General features: G+C 36.5%; 1 protein-coding gene across 1 annotated transcript in view; it reads left to right on the plus strand.

The window, feature by feature from the left end:
• Positions 1-17,754, plus strand: part of LOC150085543 (uncharacterized) — a 419,624-nt gene that overhangs the window by 264,220 nt on the left and 137,650 nt on the right. The window contains exons 10-11 of the mRNA XM_090374596.1: positions 14,551-14,670; positions 14,808-14,951. Of these exons, the coding sequence (XP_090230722.1) occupies positions 14,551-14,670; positions 14,808-14,951 (264 nt within the window). The remainder of the gene's footprint in view (positions 1-14,550; positions 14,671-14,807; positions 14,952-17,754) is intronic.

Consider the following 17,754-nt stretch of genomic DNA (forward strand, 5'->3'; position numbering starts at 1 on the left):
ACAGGTCTTCCTCATTTTAGGAAGCATGTACAGTTGCTAGAACGGGGACAGAGAAGGCCAACAAGGCTGGTGAGGGAACAAAGGGGTGCTTTTACGAAGAAAGGCTTAAGTTCTGCAAATTGCAGCACATGGAGACTAGGCACTTGCGAGGCGATGTGATTGAGGTGTATAAGGCTTTGAATGAATTGAGCAGGCTCAGTGTTTATCAGATTTTCCTCTTGTTCAGATTACAAACCTCTGGGCATAAACTGAAATTGAGGAAAGACAGTTGTTGAATAGATGTGCATAAATTTACCTTTAGCCAGTGGGTAGTTGATTGCTGGAACAAACTTCAGTTTCTCATTGTGGAAGTTGATAGCTTAAATAAATTCAAGGAAGAAGTGTTTAAACTTTTGGAGTGAATGGATGGATGAAATGGGAAGGGATTTTTTTGGCTGATGCTGTACAAGCTTACTTTCTTGCATCATATGCATCTACTAAAGCTAATGCTACTTTTCTTAGTGATGTCAACTTAAATAGAAACAGAGATAGTAGTACAGCTGCTGTTTCATTTCTACATTCTGAACCATGTAAATGATTATATTCCCCTGTCAGAGAGGTAAAAATATTTTGCTGCATATCCTGCATGTGTTAACATGCTGACTTCTTTTATAGGCTTTGGATACACTTGAATAGAAGGGATTCAAGAATATTTGATGATGTTGGGCAGTTTTAGATGGGTTGAAAAACTGCTAGTTTGGGGCTGAGGGAAGTGCAGAGAATTACGATTTTTTGGCAGCTGTAAGCAGAGGAAAGATTGATACTTGTAGAGCTTATATTCAGACAATCAGTAGCCTCCAAGGCGAGGAGGGATTAAAAGGCCTGCCACAGAGTACTCATGGGATAGGAAACTATATTGGCTGTCAAGAGTTATCAATAGCACTAACAGGCCCACACATACTTTCATATTTATTGATGGTGGAGTATAGAAAATAAATTTGATGAATTTGAAATATTGGTTAAGCCATCAGATATGGACATTATAAGAATATCAGATATGTTATGACATAGGGGATTCATATATTGTGGGATTTTCTCTGCAGCTTCAGAGACCTTCCTGAAACCTGTAGGTGTACTGCAATGTTGCATTGCTTTAAAAAGTCACTTGGGCTTGAGATGGGCTCGGGTGTTGCATAGTGTGACTGGTGTCTTAGCTACCAGAGAGTTGTTATAGTAGTAGTAGTAGTGGCATGTGATGCAAGAAAGCAAGTGAATGGGCACCTCCGTAGCCAGGTGGGCAGGAGCAGCAGTGCGTAGCACACACTTCTTGATTAGACTGGGGTTCGAGCCCGTGACCACCAAATACGGAGGATGCGGAAAGGTCAGGGAATGACCATTCCATATCCCCGGAGCAATATGGCCTTAGTTGCTAATGCTCCTAAAAACCAAAATAACAAACAAGCAAGTGAACGAGCTTATGCAGCATCAGCCAAAAAAAAAAAAATCACACCATTCCCTTCAAATGCCTGTCCAGTTCCTACTTAAATTTATTTAATCTATCGACTTCCGAACAACAGATGGAAGTTTGTTCCAGCAATTAACCACCCGCTGGCTAAAGGCAAATTTCCGCACATCTATTCTACATCTGTGTTTTCTTAATTTGATCATGGTACTTGTACCGTCATCACAGCTTCACGATACTTATCACTATCACACGAAGTTGGATGTCCCTTTTCATTTATGGAGCATCCTTCTGTTAGATGGAGTCTAGCCAATGAGAATGTGGATTGCTGAGACTCACATTAAGTCCTGCAGTTATTTTTGAAGCAGTAGTTTTATTTTTTTCACCTACAATCCTCTTCCAGTGGCCCTTTTCAGTTCGCTTCAATTTTATCTCAGTTTGTAGCGAACTGAAAAGGGCCACTGGAAGAGGATTGTAGGTGAAAAAAATAAAACTACTGCTTCAAAAATAACTGCAGGACTTAATGTGAGTCTCAGCAATCCACATTCTCATTGGCTAGACTCCATCTAACAGAAGGATGCTCCATAAATGAAAAGGGACATCCAACTTCGTGTGATAGTGATAAGTATCGTGAAGCTGTGATGACGGTACAAGTACCATGATACCAAGGTACTTGGTACTTTTTTTATACTTGGTACAAGTACCAAGTATAAAAAAATCAACCAGAAATCATAAAATTCAAGTAATAACTAGAATAGGTATAAACGAATGTTTTGCAAGTCATAAATAAGTGACAAGAAGTGGCGTTATAAGTCGTCATTGGGAGATTTTAATCTCCCAATGACGACTTATAATGCTACTATTATCTTGCAACCCTGCTGTCTTCAGACCGCTGCTGGAAAAAAAAAAAAAAAGAGACCAAATGTTTAGTTTGTGTTAGTGCGTCGTGTCGATTGTTGTATTCTGTCCGCAAAAAGACAAGTTTTGTTTCGTTATTTATGTCAGGAATGTCAGTTTTCTTTATAGTAAATACAGTCCATTCTGGTTATTTGGGACACATCAGGACTAGTGCATTTTGGCCCGATTAAGCGGCTGCCCCAATTATCTGAAGTTTCACGTAAATAGTTAAAAATAACAATTTATCCCCCCTTTACAATTGGTTCACTGTACAATCAAATCACATTACGACGAACTCAACATAGTAAAGTACCGTTCACTATACGATGTGCAGTAAGCGCCGGTCGTTGTGATCACGTTTGTGAATTGAATTTTAATTCTATTAAACAGCAATTCTAATTAGCGAAAATAGGAGGAATATTATCCAAAGGCTATAAAAGCAAAGATATATTAAGCACAAATTTACCCTTTATTATCTTACCAATTAAAAAAATTATATGATACATACTGTAATATGTACATACGAACTAGTTGACATTTCTGTTCACTGACATTGTGGGTGGGGGTTAAAATTTAAAACAGTAAAAAGATAAGGAATCAATAACAAAGAACGCGTTACACAAAAATTGCAATTAACACAATATGCACAAGTGAGAACGGAGTAATGAGTTACAAAGCTTTGAAAATAGGAATGAAAAGAAGAGCTGAAAATTCATTTTTTTATATGATTGAAGATTTCATGGAAGTGTAAACACATTTCACCATAATAACCCACAGAATTCCAGCTGTCAGTATTATTGCAAATTCAATAAGATCGAGTTTACTGTCTGTTTATGATAGATTTCACTAACAGTAAAGCCCAATAAACAGTGACTGCTAATTGTTTTTATTGTTTTATGGTTGTGACCTCCAGAATTTCGACCGAACCACATGGTACTGTCGGAGACTCATAGGGTAATCTCCAGTGCTGCGGTCTCCTGCCCTGATTAAATGGCATGCTGTCCCAATTAAGCAAAGTAAACCCTGGCTATTTTCTCGCTTGGTTTCTGTTAAACGGCTGCCCCGATTAACCGGTGGCCCAAATAACCGGAATCCACTGTATATATGTATAAATTTTTTTTGTTTAGAAATCGCGAAAATGATGGGTAAACGCAAAAGAGTTGCACTTTCAGTTAAACAAAGACTTGAAATTATTGAAAAGTTTGAAAACGGTGCATCTGTTAAAACTCTAAAGAACCATTATAATGCTGGTGACCAAACCATACGTGACATTGTGAAAAATAAAGGGAAGCATCCTATTGGACACAAGAATAGTACGTGGTAAGTTTTTTATCTATCGCCATATTTTTTTACGTAGGTTGCTGAACATTTTTCAATACAGTAAGTCCCCAACTTACGCAACTATGGATTTATGTAAATTTGTTTTCACTAAATTTTTTTTATTTTTTATTTTTAGGATTCTAAAGTTTAAAACAACAAAAAAATAATAATAAGCAATCAATAACGACAATCACGGCACACACAAATTGCACAAGTTAGATCGGAGTAACAAGCAAAAAAAAAAAAAAAAAAAAGTAGGAAAAAAAGAGAAGATTCTTACAATGATTTATGGTTTTTTTTTATATGACTGAAGAATTCAGTGAAGGGGGACACACATTTCACACTAATAACATAAAAACCCACAGAATTCCAGCTATCGGTATTATTGCAAATGCAATACGATCGAGTTTATTACCTGTTTTAACAGATTACGCCAACAGAAAGTGCAATTTGCACTTTCCATTTTATGCCCAATAAAATGGAAAGTGCAAATTGTGTTTATTTTTTGTTGACCTCCAGAAATGTGCTTTAGTAAAATGTGAGCTCGCACAGGGTGATAATAGTGAGTTTTCGCCTTAATCCTGTGAAGTTCTTTACAGAAAATTTCATTTTGATCGTTATCACGGTGCCGACTAAGAGAATAAGTGACAGTGGTACTAGTACACTTACGAACAAAAGGAAAGCGATCGATTTGGATCAGAAAATTAAAAACTAATAAGAATTAATGAAAATGGTCAAACATTAACAAGTATCGCGCTGAATTCAGATTTGTCAATAATAATATAGTAGCAATATGTTACTAGTCATTCCCGAGTTACGTAAAACTCAACGAAGTAAGAAGTCCTGGAACGTATCTGTTACGTATGTCGGGGACTTCTGTATTTTTGAATTATCCGTGATTTGTTTTTTACCATCTATCCCGGAAAATCGAGAGTTTACTGTACTTGCTTTGCATGTATTAAACAAATCAGCAGTTTTAGTCACCGATCCTCCTGCTAACCATGCACTAACAGTTTGGAATTCAGGCAGGCAAGTCATTTTCTTCATGTAAGCATCAATTTTTATCATCTTTCCTTCACAGTACTTGCTGCAAAAAACAAAACAAAACAACACCACTGCCTGTTCATAAGTAGGCAGTAGTTTTATTTTATACAACTTATAGATTTTTTTTTCTTTTATACATTACAAAAATTGCTTTAATAGCAGGTTCTATTATTTTGTTCACCCCTTGTATCTTGAAAAGGTAACTAAAAAAGGTTTTGTCCTAATTTATGAACATTTGAAATTTATGAATTTGCCATGAGGAATGGTTTGAACAGAAACTGTCAGTGCCAAACCACCAAGTTGATGGCAGTAGTACTTAACCATGTAGTTGCTAATACCAAACTGTTGTTCAATATGGTTCCCATTATTTTTTTTTAAACTTATTTTGATGAATTTACCTGTCCCATTATTATGCAGAATTGTCTATATTTCACATAGACAATTTTACATAAGATTCCTTCTCTATGCAATTTATTGGTTGGGTGGAGTTATAGGAATGTTTCTAAAATTGCATATTGGAAGTTATTGGGAAAATAGGGTTCTAGATTTCATTTAATAAAGTCAGCCTTTTCAGTAGTAATATAGATCTATGGTTTTCATGTGTGGGTCTTAGGTAGGATATACACAGATCTGTGTTTTGAATGTAGCAACCTTCAAAGAATGTTCATTAAATATATGAATTGTCTTAAAATATTTTTAGGATACATCATCCTTTATCTATCATTCAGTCTAATTGTAGACACAACTTAAAATATATAGCATCATTGGAAGAGAATATCTTATCTGTTGCCACAGTTGTCTGATTTGGACTTAAAAAATGATAAAATTAAAAAATTTGTATGGAATTCAGATCCTGAATTTGATAGAATCCAGGATCTGAATTCTACAGAATATATTTCGACAGATTTTATTTTATATATATATATGTATATATATATATATATATATATAAATAATGGCTTAAAAGTTTAAACTGGTACCTTCGAGGGGGGGGGTACCGCTAAATTATATTATAATTGACATTATTTAAAATTTTATATCAGTTTTATTAATTGGATTTCAAGTGCTAAATTATATACAGGACCATCGGCTACTGTTTATGTCTTATTACCTTTACTTCCCCCTCCCTGTTGGTTTATTTTATTTTACGTTATTTTTATGTTAATTTTCGCTCTACAGTTTTTTCCATATTACTGGCTTATGTTTTATTTTTATTTTATCTTGTTTTATTTTGAATTATTTATATATATATATAAAATTTTGTATTAAAGCTAATGATGGCTTTATTTACAAAAAATTCTGAATTCTGATTGGTTTTTGATGATTTTACTTTAGTGTTGGGCGATAAAGTCAAAATAAACACAGTGATATTTTTAAGTGTTCAGAGTTTTAATTTTTAAACCTTCTAAAATTTTCATGAAGACTACATAGAGTCTCATCCCAAATTCACTGTAAGGGACCTCCTGCCTGCTTGTAGCAAATTAACTTAAAAAGGGTCAATAAAACCTTTCAGGAATGTATCCCATTTTTTAACGAAGAGATACCTATATTCAGAAATTATAGAAATAGAAAATTTGCTTTAATAGCATTAAGTGAAAATGGAAAGATATAAAATATAAATACGTAAATAATCAGTTATAGACTTAATTTGTTTTTTAAACTTTTATTTCAAAATTATACAATAACCGTGTTTATTAGCATTAGCATTAGTAGAGGCATATGATGCAAGAAAGCAAGCTTATTCAGCATCAGCCAAAAAAAAAAAACACACCACTCCCATTTCACCCCTCCTTTCGCTCGAAATACCTGTCCAGTTGAGCCTTAAATTTGTTTAGGCTATCAACTTCAACAACAAGTGATGGAAGTCGGTTCCACCAACCAACCACCTGCTGGCCAAAGGCAAATTTCCGCACATCTATCCGACATCTGTCCTTCATCAATTTGAATTTATGCCCTCTGAGCTGATTATTCTGAGCAAGATGAAGAATCCCATTGGCATTGAGCATGCTCAAACCATTCAAAGCCCTATACACCTCTATCAGATCACCTCGCCGGTGCCTAGTCTCCAGACTCTGTAATTTGCAAAACTTAAGCCTTTCTTCGTAAGAGCAACCCTTTGTTCCATTCACTAATCTTGTTGCCCTTCTCTGTACCCCTTTCCAGCAGCTCTACATCCTTCTTGAAATGAGGCCTCCAGACCTGGATACAGTACTCAAGATGTGGCCTAACCATTGCCTTATACAAGGGAATAATCACCTCCTTATCCCTGCTAGAAAAATTCGTGTATATCATTGACAAGACACCATGAGCTACTCTTGCAGCTCATCTGCACTGCTCAGAGAACTTCATATCTGCCTGCACAATTACTCCCGGGTCCTTTTCATTCTCCACCACTGTCAGTGTAGTACCGCAGAGTTGATACGTTGCTCTGGGGTTACTGTTTCCCATATGTAGTACTTTACATTTGTCAATGTTAAACTTCATTTGCCACCTCTCAGCTCATCTGTTCAACCTTTCCAGATCCTGTTGCAGCAGCATAGCGTCAGTGGTGTCCTTAACAACCCTGCCAACCTTTGTATCATCTGCAAACTTGGACGTTAAACTTGATATCCCATCATCAGTATCATTCATAAACACCGAAAACAACAACGGACCCAACACTGAACCCTGAGGAACTCCACTAATAACATTAGTCCACGTTGAGCAGTGTCCATTGATTACCACTCTCTGTCTTCTGCCACTCAACCATCCCCTTATCCATAGCAGCAATTTGCCTCCAATGCCACACTGCTCCAATTTGTGCAGCAGTCTTCCATGTGCAACAGTATCAAAAGCCTTTCTAAGATCCAAATATATAATATCAAAGTTATTCCCTGCATCCAGTTCTTTTGTGACTACATCATAGTATCCAATCAAATTGGTCAGGCAAGACCTGCCCTTAACAAACCCATGCTGCGTCTGAGCTATAACTGAATTCTTGTCTAGATGATCCTGCAGTGCTTCTTTAACCATTGCTTCCATTAATTTACCTGGAACAGAAGTTAAACTAACAGGTCTATAATTACTTGTGTCAGCCTTTGATCCTCCTTTGTGAATTGGGGTTACATTTGCACATCTCCAGCCTATGGGTACCTCCCCCGAGTCCAAAGAGGCTCTCATAATTATGGCTAGGGGTTTGCTTACTTCCTTTGCTGCCTCCTTTAATATAACTGGATAGATCCTATCCACCCCCAGGTGCCTTTTTTATGTTTATCCTCAACAATCTCTCCTCCACTTTCCTTTCAGTTATTACAAAATCATCCAGCTCACTGCCAATGTATACTTTACCTACATCATTCTCCTTCCTGAATAACTCCTCATGCGTGAATGTAGATGCAAAGTACTCGTTTAGATTGTTAGCCACCTGAGCAGGATCCTCAACTGTTGAACCATCAATATCCAGTGGCCCAATCTGATTCATCCCTTTCCTTCTTGAGTTTAAATAGGTAAAGAACTCTTTTCTGTTTTTCTTTGCATCCTTTGCCAAGGATTTTTTGTAGTCTGCCTTTGCCTGCCTAATCTCCTTTGTGACTTGGTTACAGACCAACTTATATCTATCATAGGTTTCCATGTCACCCATTAATTTGTATGTATCCCATGCATTTTTCTTCTCTGCCACATGTCTCATTAGTTCATCTGACAACCATTTAGGCCTAAACCTTGAACAGTATATCTTAGTTGGTATGTAAAGCCTGGTAGCCTCCAAGATTAGTTCCTTGAATGCTTCCCATTTTGAGTTTGCTGTTGGTAACATCATCAGTTGGTCCCACTGTATAGAATTTAAATACTGTCTCAGACCATCATAGTCACCTTCACGAAGCAAAAACCCTTCCCTTTACCTCTGATGGTAGTTACCTCCTTGAGTAAATCCCACTCAACACACTGTGATCACTGCCACCTAGTGGTTCATTTATCTGCAGATTCTTAATGCATGAAGAATCACTACTGATAATCAGATCAAGAGTATTGCTCCCTCTTGTTGCCTCACGAACATGCTGATGTAGAAAACAATCATCCAATAAATCCACAAAAGCCTTGCTAGTGTGCGAGTGACCAAACTACAAATTCCAGTCAATATCTGGGAAATTAAAATCCCCCATTATAAGACTCTCTGATATACTGGCCCACTCTATTTCCCTGTACAATATCTTATTATACTCATCAGAGTCATTAGGCCTATAGCACACTCCTACTCTCAATTTTGATTTCCCTATGCTTATGTCACACCAAACTGACTCGACACTGCCCTGTCCATCGATGTAAACTGGCTTCACTTCCTTGGACTTTATGTGTTTCTTAACTAATAGCATAACCCCCCTCCTGTCCTGTCTATCCTTTCTATACACATGTATTCCCCAAATTCCAGTTCCGCATTCTTTATATCTGTGTGACACCACGTCTCTGATATCCCAACAATATCTGCCTTTGATGTTTTGAGCAATACCTCAAATTCATCAAATTTATTTACCAAACTCCTAGCATTGGTGTACACGCAGGTATACATGCACCTGTTTCTATTCTTGGCTACCCTAACACAACCCATGTGTTTACTTGTACCGCAATGACTCCCAGCAGTCTCTGAAATATCCTGCATCTTGTTTTTCAGGCTTCTGCTCATTTCAATAGAAGCAGTGCAAGAATGACTTCCACCTCTGCCAGTGGCTACTGTTAATCTATTAGTCCTTGTATCCCCCCCAACTAGCAGTTTTCCGACCCACCTAACTCTGCCTCGACAGCATCAGCAAAAATTCTTGCACCCTTTCTATTTAAGTGTATCCCATCCCTGTAGCAGCAATCTCTCCTGTTAACAAGTACAGTCCAGGCTGAAAAAAATTCTGCCCCTTGAGCCTTGCACAATCCCTCCAGGGCCGAATTGATTGACAAGGCTCTCATCATATACTCCCTCCTATCGTGTCTGGGCAGAATTGCAGACACTTTCAAATTCAACCCTAATTTCCGGCTTTTTTTCAACACTGACCTGTACTTGCTAAGTAATTCCGCCGGTCTCCTACTCTTGATATCATTAGTGCCAACGTGTGCAATTATATCACCTTTTGTGCCCTTAAAAGATGATATCCGCTCTACAACATCATCAACCTTTGCCCCTGGCAGACATACCCTGGTCCTATTCCACCTATCCTTTTTGCAAAGCATGTTCCCCGCTTCCCTGACAATAGAGTCACCAACAACTACTAGTTCCTGTGGGACCAGCGCATTCTGCCTAGGGGGCTGCCTCTGTGTTGCCTGATGGCCAAGTGCAAGCTCTGGCATTGATGTGGGCGGCTGAGAGCTTGATGGGCCCCTCAATTTATTTCCTTCGAGGGCATCCACCCTGTCCTTCAAGCTCTCATAAAGGCCCATAACAACGCTGAGTTGTCGCCTGATTTCCTTGCACTCCTTACATCGTGCACACACAAAGACAACCCCCTTGTCAGTATCATGTCCCGTACCCGACTGCTCCGCAAACATCAAGCAAACAGTGCATTTTAAAAGACTGTGATTCAGAGGGCAACTGCCCCCCTCAGTTCTCCCCTGAACCACAGCACTCCCATTAGCTTGAGCCTTTTGCTTTGCTGCTCTGGTCTGAGTCATGATTCCGATTTAATTCAATAAAATTTCAAAACAAAATTAAATCCTTAAGTTATATTCCAAAACAGTTATAACGCTATATTTATTTTTTCGGTATCTAGTGTTTTCTATGAGTTCCCTTTATATAACTTCCGTATCACGTGTACCACTACAGTTATGTATTAATTATTTGTTACGATTAAGTCGTTATATATATAGAGTTAAAAGTACAATTTAATTGACAATAAAGTTTATCAAGATTAATAGATTTACTGATTAATTGACAATATTATATTATGCACTATGTAGTATAGTGCATAATATAAATACTATAAATATATACTACACTAAGGTTATGCTATCGTGTAAAAATGGCGGGAATTCACGAACGGTACTTCTACAGACTCGTAAGTATTGATTAGCTTACAAATCTCGCTATCTCAATTTAGAATAAACTAAGGATCCTGACTAGGTCTATAATCTACTTATAGAAGATAATTTAATATAACAATTGGTTAATAAATCGACTAAATTTGGTTAAAAAAATACAAGACCTCTCGTTCAATTTGTAACACGTGGATTTGATACCGTTACCGATACTAAGTAATACCTACAAAATCTCTGTCTAAGTTAAACTTTAAACTAAGTATCGTAACTAGGAATATAAAGCTACTCTAGAAATAAGTTAATATGACAATTTAAGCTAATAAATCAGAAAATAAATCAGGAAAAACTTCTCTGTTCCAAGAGCGTCAAAGAGCTTCGTCCGCACAGGCTACCCTCGTACCCAGACTCCTAACTCATACTCCTAACTTATACTCATATTCCTTGCATAAAAAAAACAGCATGCCGCACCTTTTATGATTGTCATTTTCACGATCATCATAGCAATTTTAGTTGAAAGTACTTATGTAGTAATCATCAGAAAACTTTAAAAAAGTAATATTTCAATTTGTGTATGAGGATGACTGGTACAAAAGTAATGCTCCCTAATTTTTTGCTTTCAAATGTGTTGCCGTAGATTATTTTGCGTGTTGCTGAGTGGTCACTAGAGGTCTTAGTTTCACCATACTCAGTGGCACTGTGATCGGTCTCATGAGTGCAGCACGCGGATAGTTCAAAATAGTGGATGTTACATATGTATCAAGCAAAGATTGGTGATTGAATTTCTTACCAAAGAAGTGACTGGTGATGCCTATTGAAATCCATACATGTCTCAAAAATGTTTATGGTGACAATAATACTGTAGATGTGAGTACAGTTAGACTTTGGGTAAGATGCTTTTAAGAGTGTGTGATTAGTGTCAAATGGCACCAGGGGTTCTCCCCATTCACTCTTTTAAGAGTGGTAAAAGTGACATTGTCGACAAGCCCCAAATTGGCCAGCCAGTAACATCAGTGACAACAGACAATAAGAGGATCGGTGTGCTGATCAAAAAGGGCTGTCGCATCACAACACATGAATTGTGTGATGCAGTAGGTGTAGGGAAACCTGCTGCGATAACTATCATAAAGGAACTAGGCTACAACTAGGCTTGTTGTAGCCTAGGTCCAGAAAATGTTGACACACGAGTACAATGAAACCCAAAACGTAATCTGTACGGAACTTCTCCGGCGCTATAAGAGTGAAGGAGAGGTTTGTCTTTCATGCACAGTCAAGGCTAATGAAACCTGGGTCCACCATTATGACCCTGAAATGAAGAGACAGCCAATGGAGTGGCATCATCATCAAAATTCACCTTGTAAGAACAAGTTCAAAAGACAGCCTTCTATCTGTAAAGTTATGTGTTTGGGACAAATATGGGGATCTTGCTTGTGGACTTTTGGAATGCGGCCCCACAATAAACTCAATCGATATGGGGAAATGTTTAAAAAGTTGAAATCCCACATCAGTAGAGTTCAACTGGATAAAAATCTCAATGTGGTTCTTCTCCTCTGTGACAATGCACAACCCCACACTAATCTGCGCATGATGGAGGCCATTGCAAAACTGGGGTGCACACTGTTCTTCCTCACTCCTCTCATAGCCTAGATCTTGCACCTTCTGACCATCACCTCTTCAGTCCGCTGAAAAATGCACTCCATGAAACCCATTTTGCTAATGATGACCAGCTGAAGCACAGTGTTTGTGAAGTTATTCGGAGCAAGAGTAAGGACTCTTACAGGATTGGAATACGGCATCTGGCTCAGAGATGGTGGAAGTGCATAGAAAATGATGGTGACTTTGTGGAAAAATAACAATGTGTTTATTAATGACTGAGGATTAATTGATGTAAAAGGCATAGTTGTAGGAAATAAATTTTCTGAGGAAAAAAATAGGAGGCATTACCTTCATATTGCTCCTCATAATTATACAGATTACCATTGTAGAAAAGCTATTAATGCCTAAATTTGTTATTCCTATAAATATATATACAGTAAACCCCCGCTATTCGCGGTATCTGTATTCGCGGTTGCCGATTTAATATAAAATGAAACCTAAAAAAATGTGAATTTTAAAACGCCGTGAATATTTTCCGCCATAAAAAACATGGGCGTGGCTAAAATTATCTTTCCCGGTCAAAACAGCGCTCAGTGGGTGGGTGAGAGGGGTGAAAAAATTGGGAGCGTGGATGTTTCTCGCTAATCCTTGTTCAGTATGTGTTAGTCATGGAAGGTTTCGTCGTTTGATTTTAATTTATATGTTTATAAATTGAATAAATTTATCAATTTATAAATTGATATGCTTACAAAAATGATAACTCTACCGTTTTGCAGTGTAAAACAGACTTTTTCGAGTGCGTTAACGGAAGAAAGTGACTTTCTAACCTGATTTTAGAAAGTGACTTTCTAAAATATGGCTACGAATAAAAAGAGAAATGTGAAAATATCAAAGAAGGTGATGACACTAGCGAATAAAATTGAGTTATTAGACGAAATTTCTAATGGTGAAAGTGTCTCCTCAGTGGCAAAACATTATAAAATCAATGAGTCAACAGTACGATCAATCAAGAAATCGGAAGAAAAAATCTGCCGTAGTGTCCGTGAAACCGCGCTAATTGCTTCAAAAATTTGCTCTGTAACTCGTGATGTTAAATTAAAAAAAATGGAAAAGCTTTAAATCTGTGGATAAAAGACCGAATTCAAAATAAAATTCCGTTAAGTTCACTCATCATTCGTGAAAAGGCAAAACTTCTTTATCAACACTTTAGCGAAACTGGTGATAGCACTGGCAGGATGTTTTTTTTTTGCTAGCAAAGGCGCTGATTTGAAAGATTTGTTTGAAATTTCTAATAAATATCACATTTAATATTAAATTGTTTCTTATTTTCATTTCGATGCCATATGCTTGCATTTCACTATGTACTGTCATGTACAGTCATATTATGAAGGTACATATAATATATACATAGACAAAATTTTAAGACTAGTTTTTCTTATATATTTCATACTTTGGAACGGAACCCCTTTATTACTATGGGAGCCATAACTCAGTATTCGCGTTTTCGGTATTCGCGACATTTCTCAGGAACGTAACCCCCTCGAATAGCGAGGGTTTACTGTATATATCACCAGCTGGTAACAAAGATATGATTCATACTACAGTGATAAGCAATAATCTGTGCATATTAAGTGCCGAAAACGAATAATCAAATTTTATTCATATACGTATAAACTATAATATATAAAACTAATTATAGTGTTTACACATTGATAGGTAATAGCTGGTGATATGCATATATTTATAGGAATATCGGATTTAGGAATAGCTTTTGTGCAATGGCAATATGTATTTACTTTGTTCATGTAGTGTTCAATTTCTGTAATGGCATTAGCGACTGCTAGTAGAATAATTTCTATTGTAGTTGATAATAGTATAATTACATTATATTATACAAATTTATATTCATTAAGTGTTTCACACATTGAAACTGCACTATCAGCACTATGTTATCAGCTTGATACACTAATTTTCAAGTATTTTATTTGGATTATTTAATTCAAAGAGTGCAAAAATGTATTTGATTGTAATATTTAGTTGGCTACTTCTTTGATAACAAAGAAAGCTATTAGCCCTTTTTTGTGGGTAGTGAGTGCACTTGTGGATGAGTATGTGGAAAGGTAAGCATAATTTGAATAAATTTTGAATAAATTAAGAAATAAATGAAATGTATTTAAACATTCACAAAACTAATTTTTTTTATTTTTAAATATTGACATTCTTTTTCGTTATACTTTGAAGATTAATTTGAAACATTTCAGGAAAGAAGAAATAAAATATGAAGATAATATATTGTCAGATAGAAGTGAAGACAATCAAGATGAGGAAGATGGGAATTTGAATTTGCCAAAAAAAAAATTTGAATGGAATGATAAACTTCGGTGAGTTTGAAAGATTTTTTTAAAAATTAATTAATACAATATATTACTTTCAAATGCATTTAATCATGAAAATACTTGGGAAATGTGTTCATGTTGTGCTTCCTTTTTATTTATTTATTTTTTCTTCTCCACTGCAGTGAACGACTTTGTGAAGTTGTGCTGTTGAGGCTGAAATGTTATGAAGTCATTAAAAAGCGTACACAGTCTGCAGAGGAATATGTGAAACAATTTTTGGAAACTGATGTCAAGAATTTATGGCCACCAGGTTGGATGAATGTTAAGTAAGTAAATAGAATTATTTGGGGAGCATAGACTAATTTTCTCGCTTCTGGGTAACTTACTTTGTTCTCAATCTTGTATTTTACTATTTTTTTCTTGGTTTTATAACACCCTTCGTAGTCATTGTATTTTGTTAAGCTAAAACTGTGTTGTTTGTGATTTAAAAATAGAAATAAGAAGATGCCAAAGAGCTAATTTATTACAGCCCTTCTCCCCATCTATGTTGTTCAATTCTAAAGAAACAAGGTTTATTATTAAAAGTGTATTCCATTTATAAATCATTAGAATTTTTTTAATTTTGGTGTTTATAGCTTTTATCTGTGTGATTTCTCAAGGTAAAGATTAATCTAAATTTATAAGATTTAGGATTGCTGTTAATATCGGCCATATGGTGCAAGTTAGCCAGAGGCTTTTCTGCACCAGCAAAAAGAAAAGAAAGAAAGAAAAAAAAAAGTAGATAAGTAATAAATGAAAAAATGAATGCTACCCTAAGTGTTTCCATTTTTCCATAGGTAATTTCCCTAGAATGTCAGCCTCATCCACAGTTGTGGAGGCAACTTATTCTAGTAATTAATAACTGGATAAAGGAAAACTTCTTACAATCTGGTCTTTTGTAGTTCTTTCCCTTTAGTTTAAATTTATACTTCTCCCCTTGGTCCTGGAATTATTTATTACCAAGAAAATTTCCTCCTCATTCATTTTATTATCTTCCCCGAGAGTGTTATAAACTTCAGTTAGATCTCCTCTAAGGTACCTATTTACTATACTCATTAGCCCACACATTCAAAGTCTTTCCCCCACATGGCATCCTTGGCTAATCTTATGAGGCTCACTTCCTTCTTGGATCTTTTCAAGAACCTCATTGTCTTTTTTGTTAAGTGTGGTCTCCGTACTTGGATGCAGAATTCCAAGCTTGGTTTTGTGGTTGCCTTTAACAGTCAAAGTTCAACCTCCTTATCTTTACAAGCAATTGATAAATTATCGACAAGACACTGTTTTCCCCCACTGTATGCACTGCACAGAGAACTTTGTATGAGGGGCATTCAATGAATTATCTATCTACCCATGAAGGAAATGAGATAGTGGTGAAAACCTTTTTATTTTTCAGTTCCTTATTCAGTTTCAGTTCTCCTGTTTTTATTAATCTCTTCTTTGTCTCATCCATCAAAGAACGTAGAAACAGCAGACTTCATTTCATTATCATCAGGAAATCGGTGTCCACGCAAGTTTTTCTGAAGTGTCAAAACAGGAAAATAGCCACTGGTGGCCAGATTCGCACTGTAAGGTGGATGGGTTAGTTCTGTAAAGTCAGGCTCTCAAAGCGGCATCAACTGTATGTGATCTGTGCACTGGTGCATTGTGAGGAAGCAGCACACCTCCAGAAATTTTTCCCTGGTTGTTTTCCTTTTTGATATCACTTAGGTTGTACAATAAGGATGCATATGACACCTAGTGACTGTCTGCTTGTGTTCCAGTTAAAAAATTCCCTCAACCACAAAAAATAGTGGCCGGTGGAGCAGTTGTGCTTCCATTGCATTGATTCTTGCTTGGTTTCAGGATCCCAGTGATAAACCCATGTTTTATCACCTTTAACAGTTCTTGAGATTAAAGTTTCAGGATCCCTTCCGTAAAGCTCTAAATTCTCCTCACAACACCGTACTCTGAATTGCTTCTGCAATTCAGAGGTCAGAAATCTGGGAACCCACCTTACACTGACCTTAGTCATCCATCCCCAAATGTTCATGGAAGATGGCTGTAACTGTTCCCTCATATATGTCACATTCCCTACAGATTTGGGATGCCTTTAAATGTCTATTCAGCACAAGGATTTCCACAGCTTGGCACATTTCTGAAGTGGCCTCTGTCACAGGTCTTCCTGGATGTGGATTATCTTCGATGGACTCATACCCCGCTTGAATTGTTTTCACCTGAATTTCACCTGGTACTCTGAAGGTGCACTGTAGCCATACACAGCCACCATCCTTTTATGAATGGCCTTTGGCCCATATACTTCTTTGGTGAAAAACTTGATGACTGAACTATGCTCCAATTTCAGCAAATCCATAATTTGACACAGGTGTCTTCTTTTTGTTACAGCAGCTCCACCTAAAAACATAGTGGCATCAAAAATTAGCGTGATTCAAGTTGAGATATGTAGGAACATCATAAATCATTAAAGTATAACTATGGGAAATACCTTAAGTAGATAATTTATTGAACACTTCTCGTATCATAAATCTCAAATCTCTTTCATTTTCTACTTTAATTTGCCCTTCCAACCTATTACAAAATTTTTCCCAAATGTAAAATCCTTGAATTTTGCAGCATTAAAACATAGTTACAGAACTACTGTGATGCTCATTAACCACTCTTCCAGTCTTCCCCTGCAGATTTTGACTTTATGCTGTGTATCCTTCAGTGTCATTTAAGAAAATCAGAAGGAACACTGATTTCTGAGTGACTACACTCCTAACCCTAGCTTATTCTAAAGAGTGACCATTAATTATGACCCTTTGCCACTTATGTATGGCCATCCCATAATCCATCTAACAGAGTAACCACTGAGTTGGTCATATTGAAACTTTAACTGAAATTCTGTACATTTGTAAAATGTAGTAAAAACACTGAATTGTGATATGCAAAGTTTCATTAGCTAATGCAAACTGTAAGTATTGATTTAAAAAAAAAAAAAAAAAAAAAAAAAAAGAAGAAAAAAGTGATACCTTATATGAACATGGTATGACCTTTGGTTTTCAGGTTTAACATTTATATCCTTTCCTTTGCAGACGGACTTCTAGGACCACT

This window comes from Mastigoproctus giganteus, chromosome 5 (genome assembly GCF_048544385.1).
Source record: "Mastigoproctus giganteus isolate SK-2022 chromosome 5, ASM4854438v1, whole genome shotgun sequence".
Taxonomy (NCBI): domain Eukaryota; kingdom Metazoa; phylum Arthropoda; class Arachnida; order Uropygi; family Thelyphonidae; genus Mastigoproctus; species Mastigoproctus giganteus.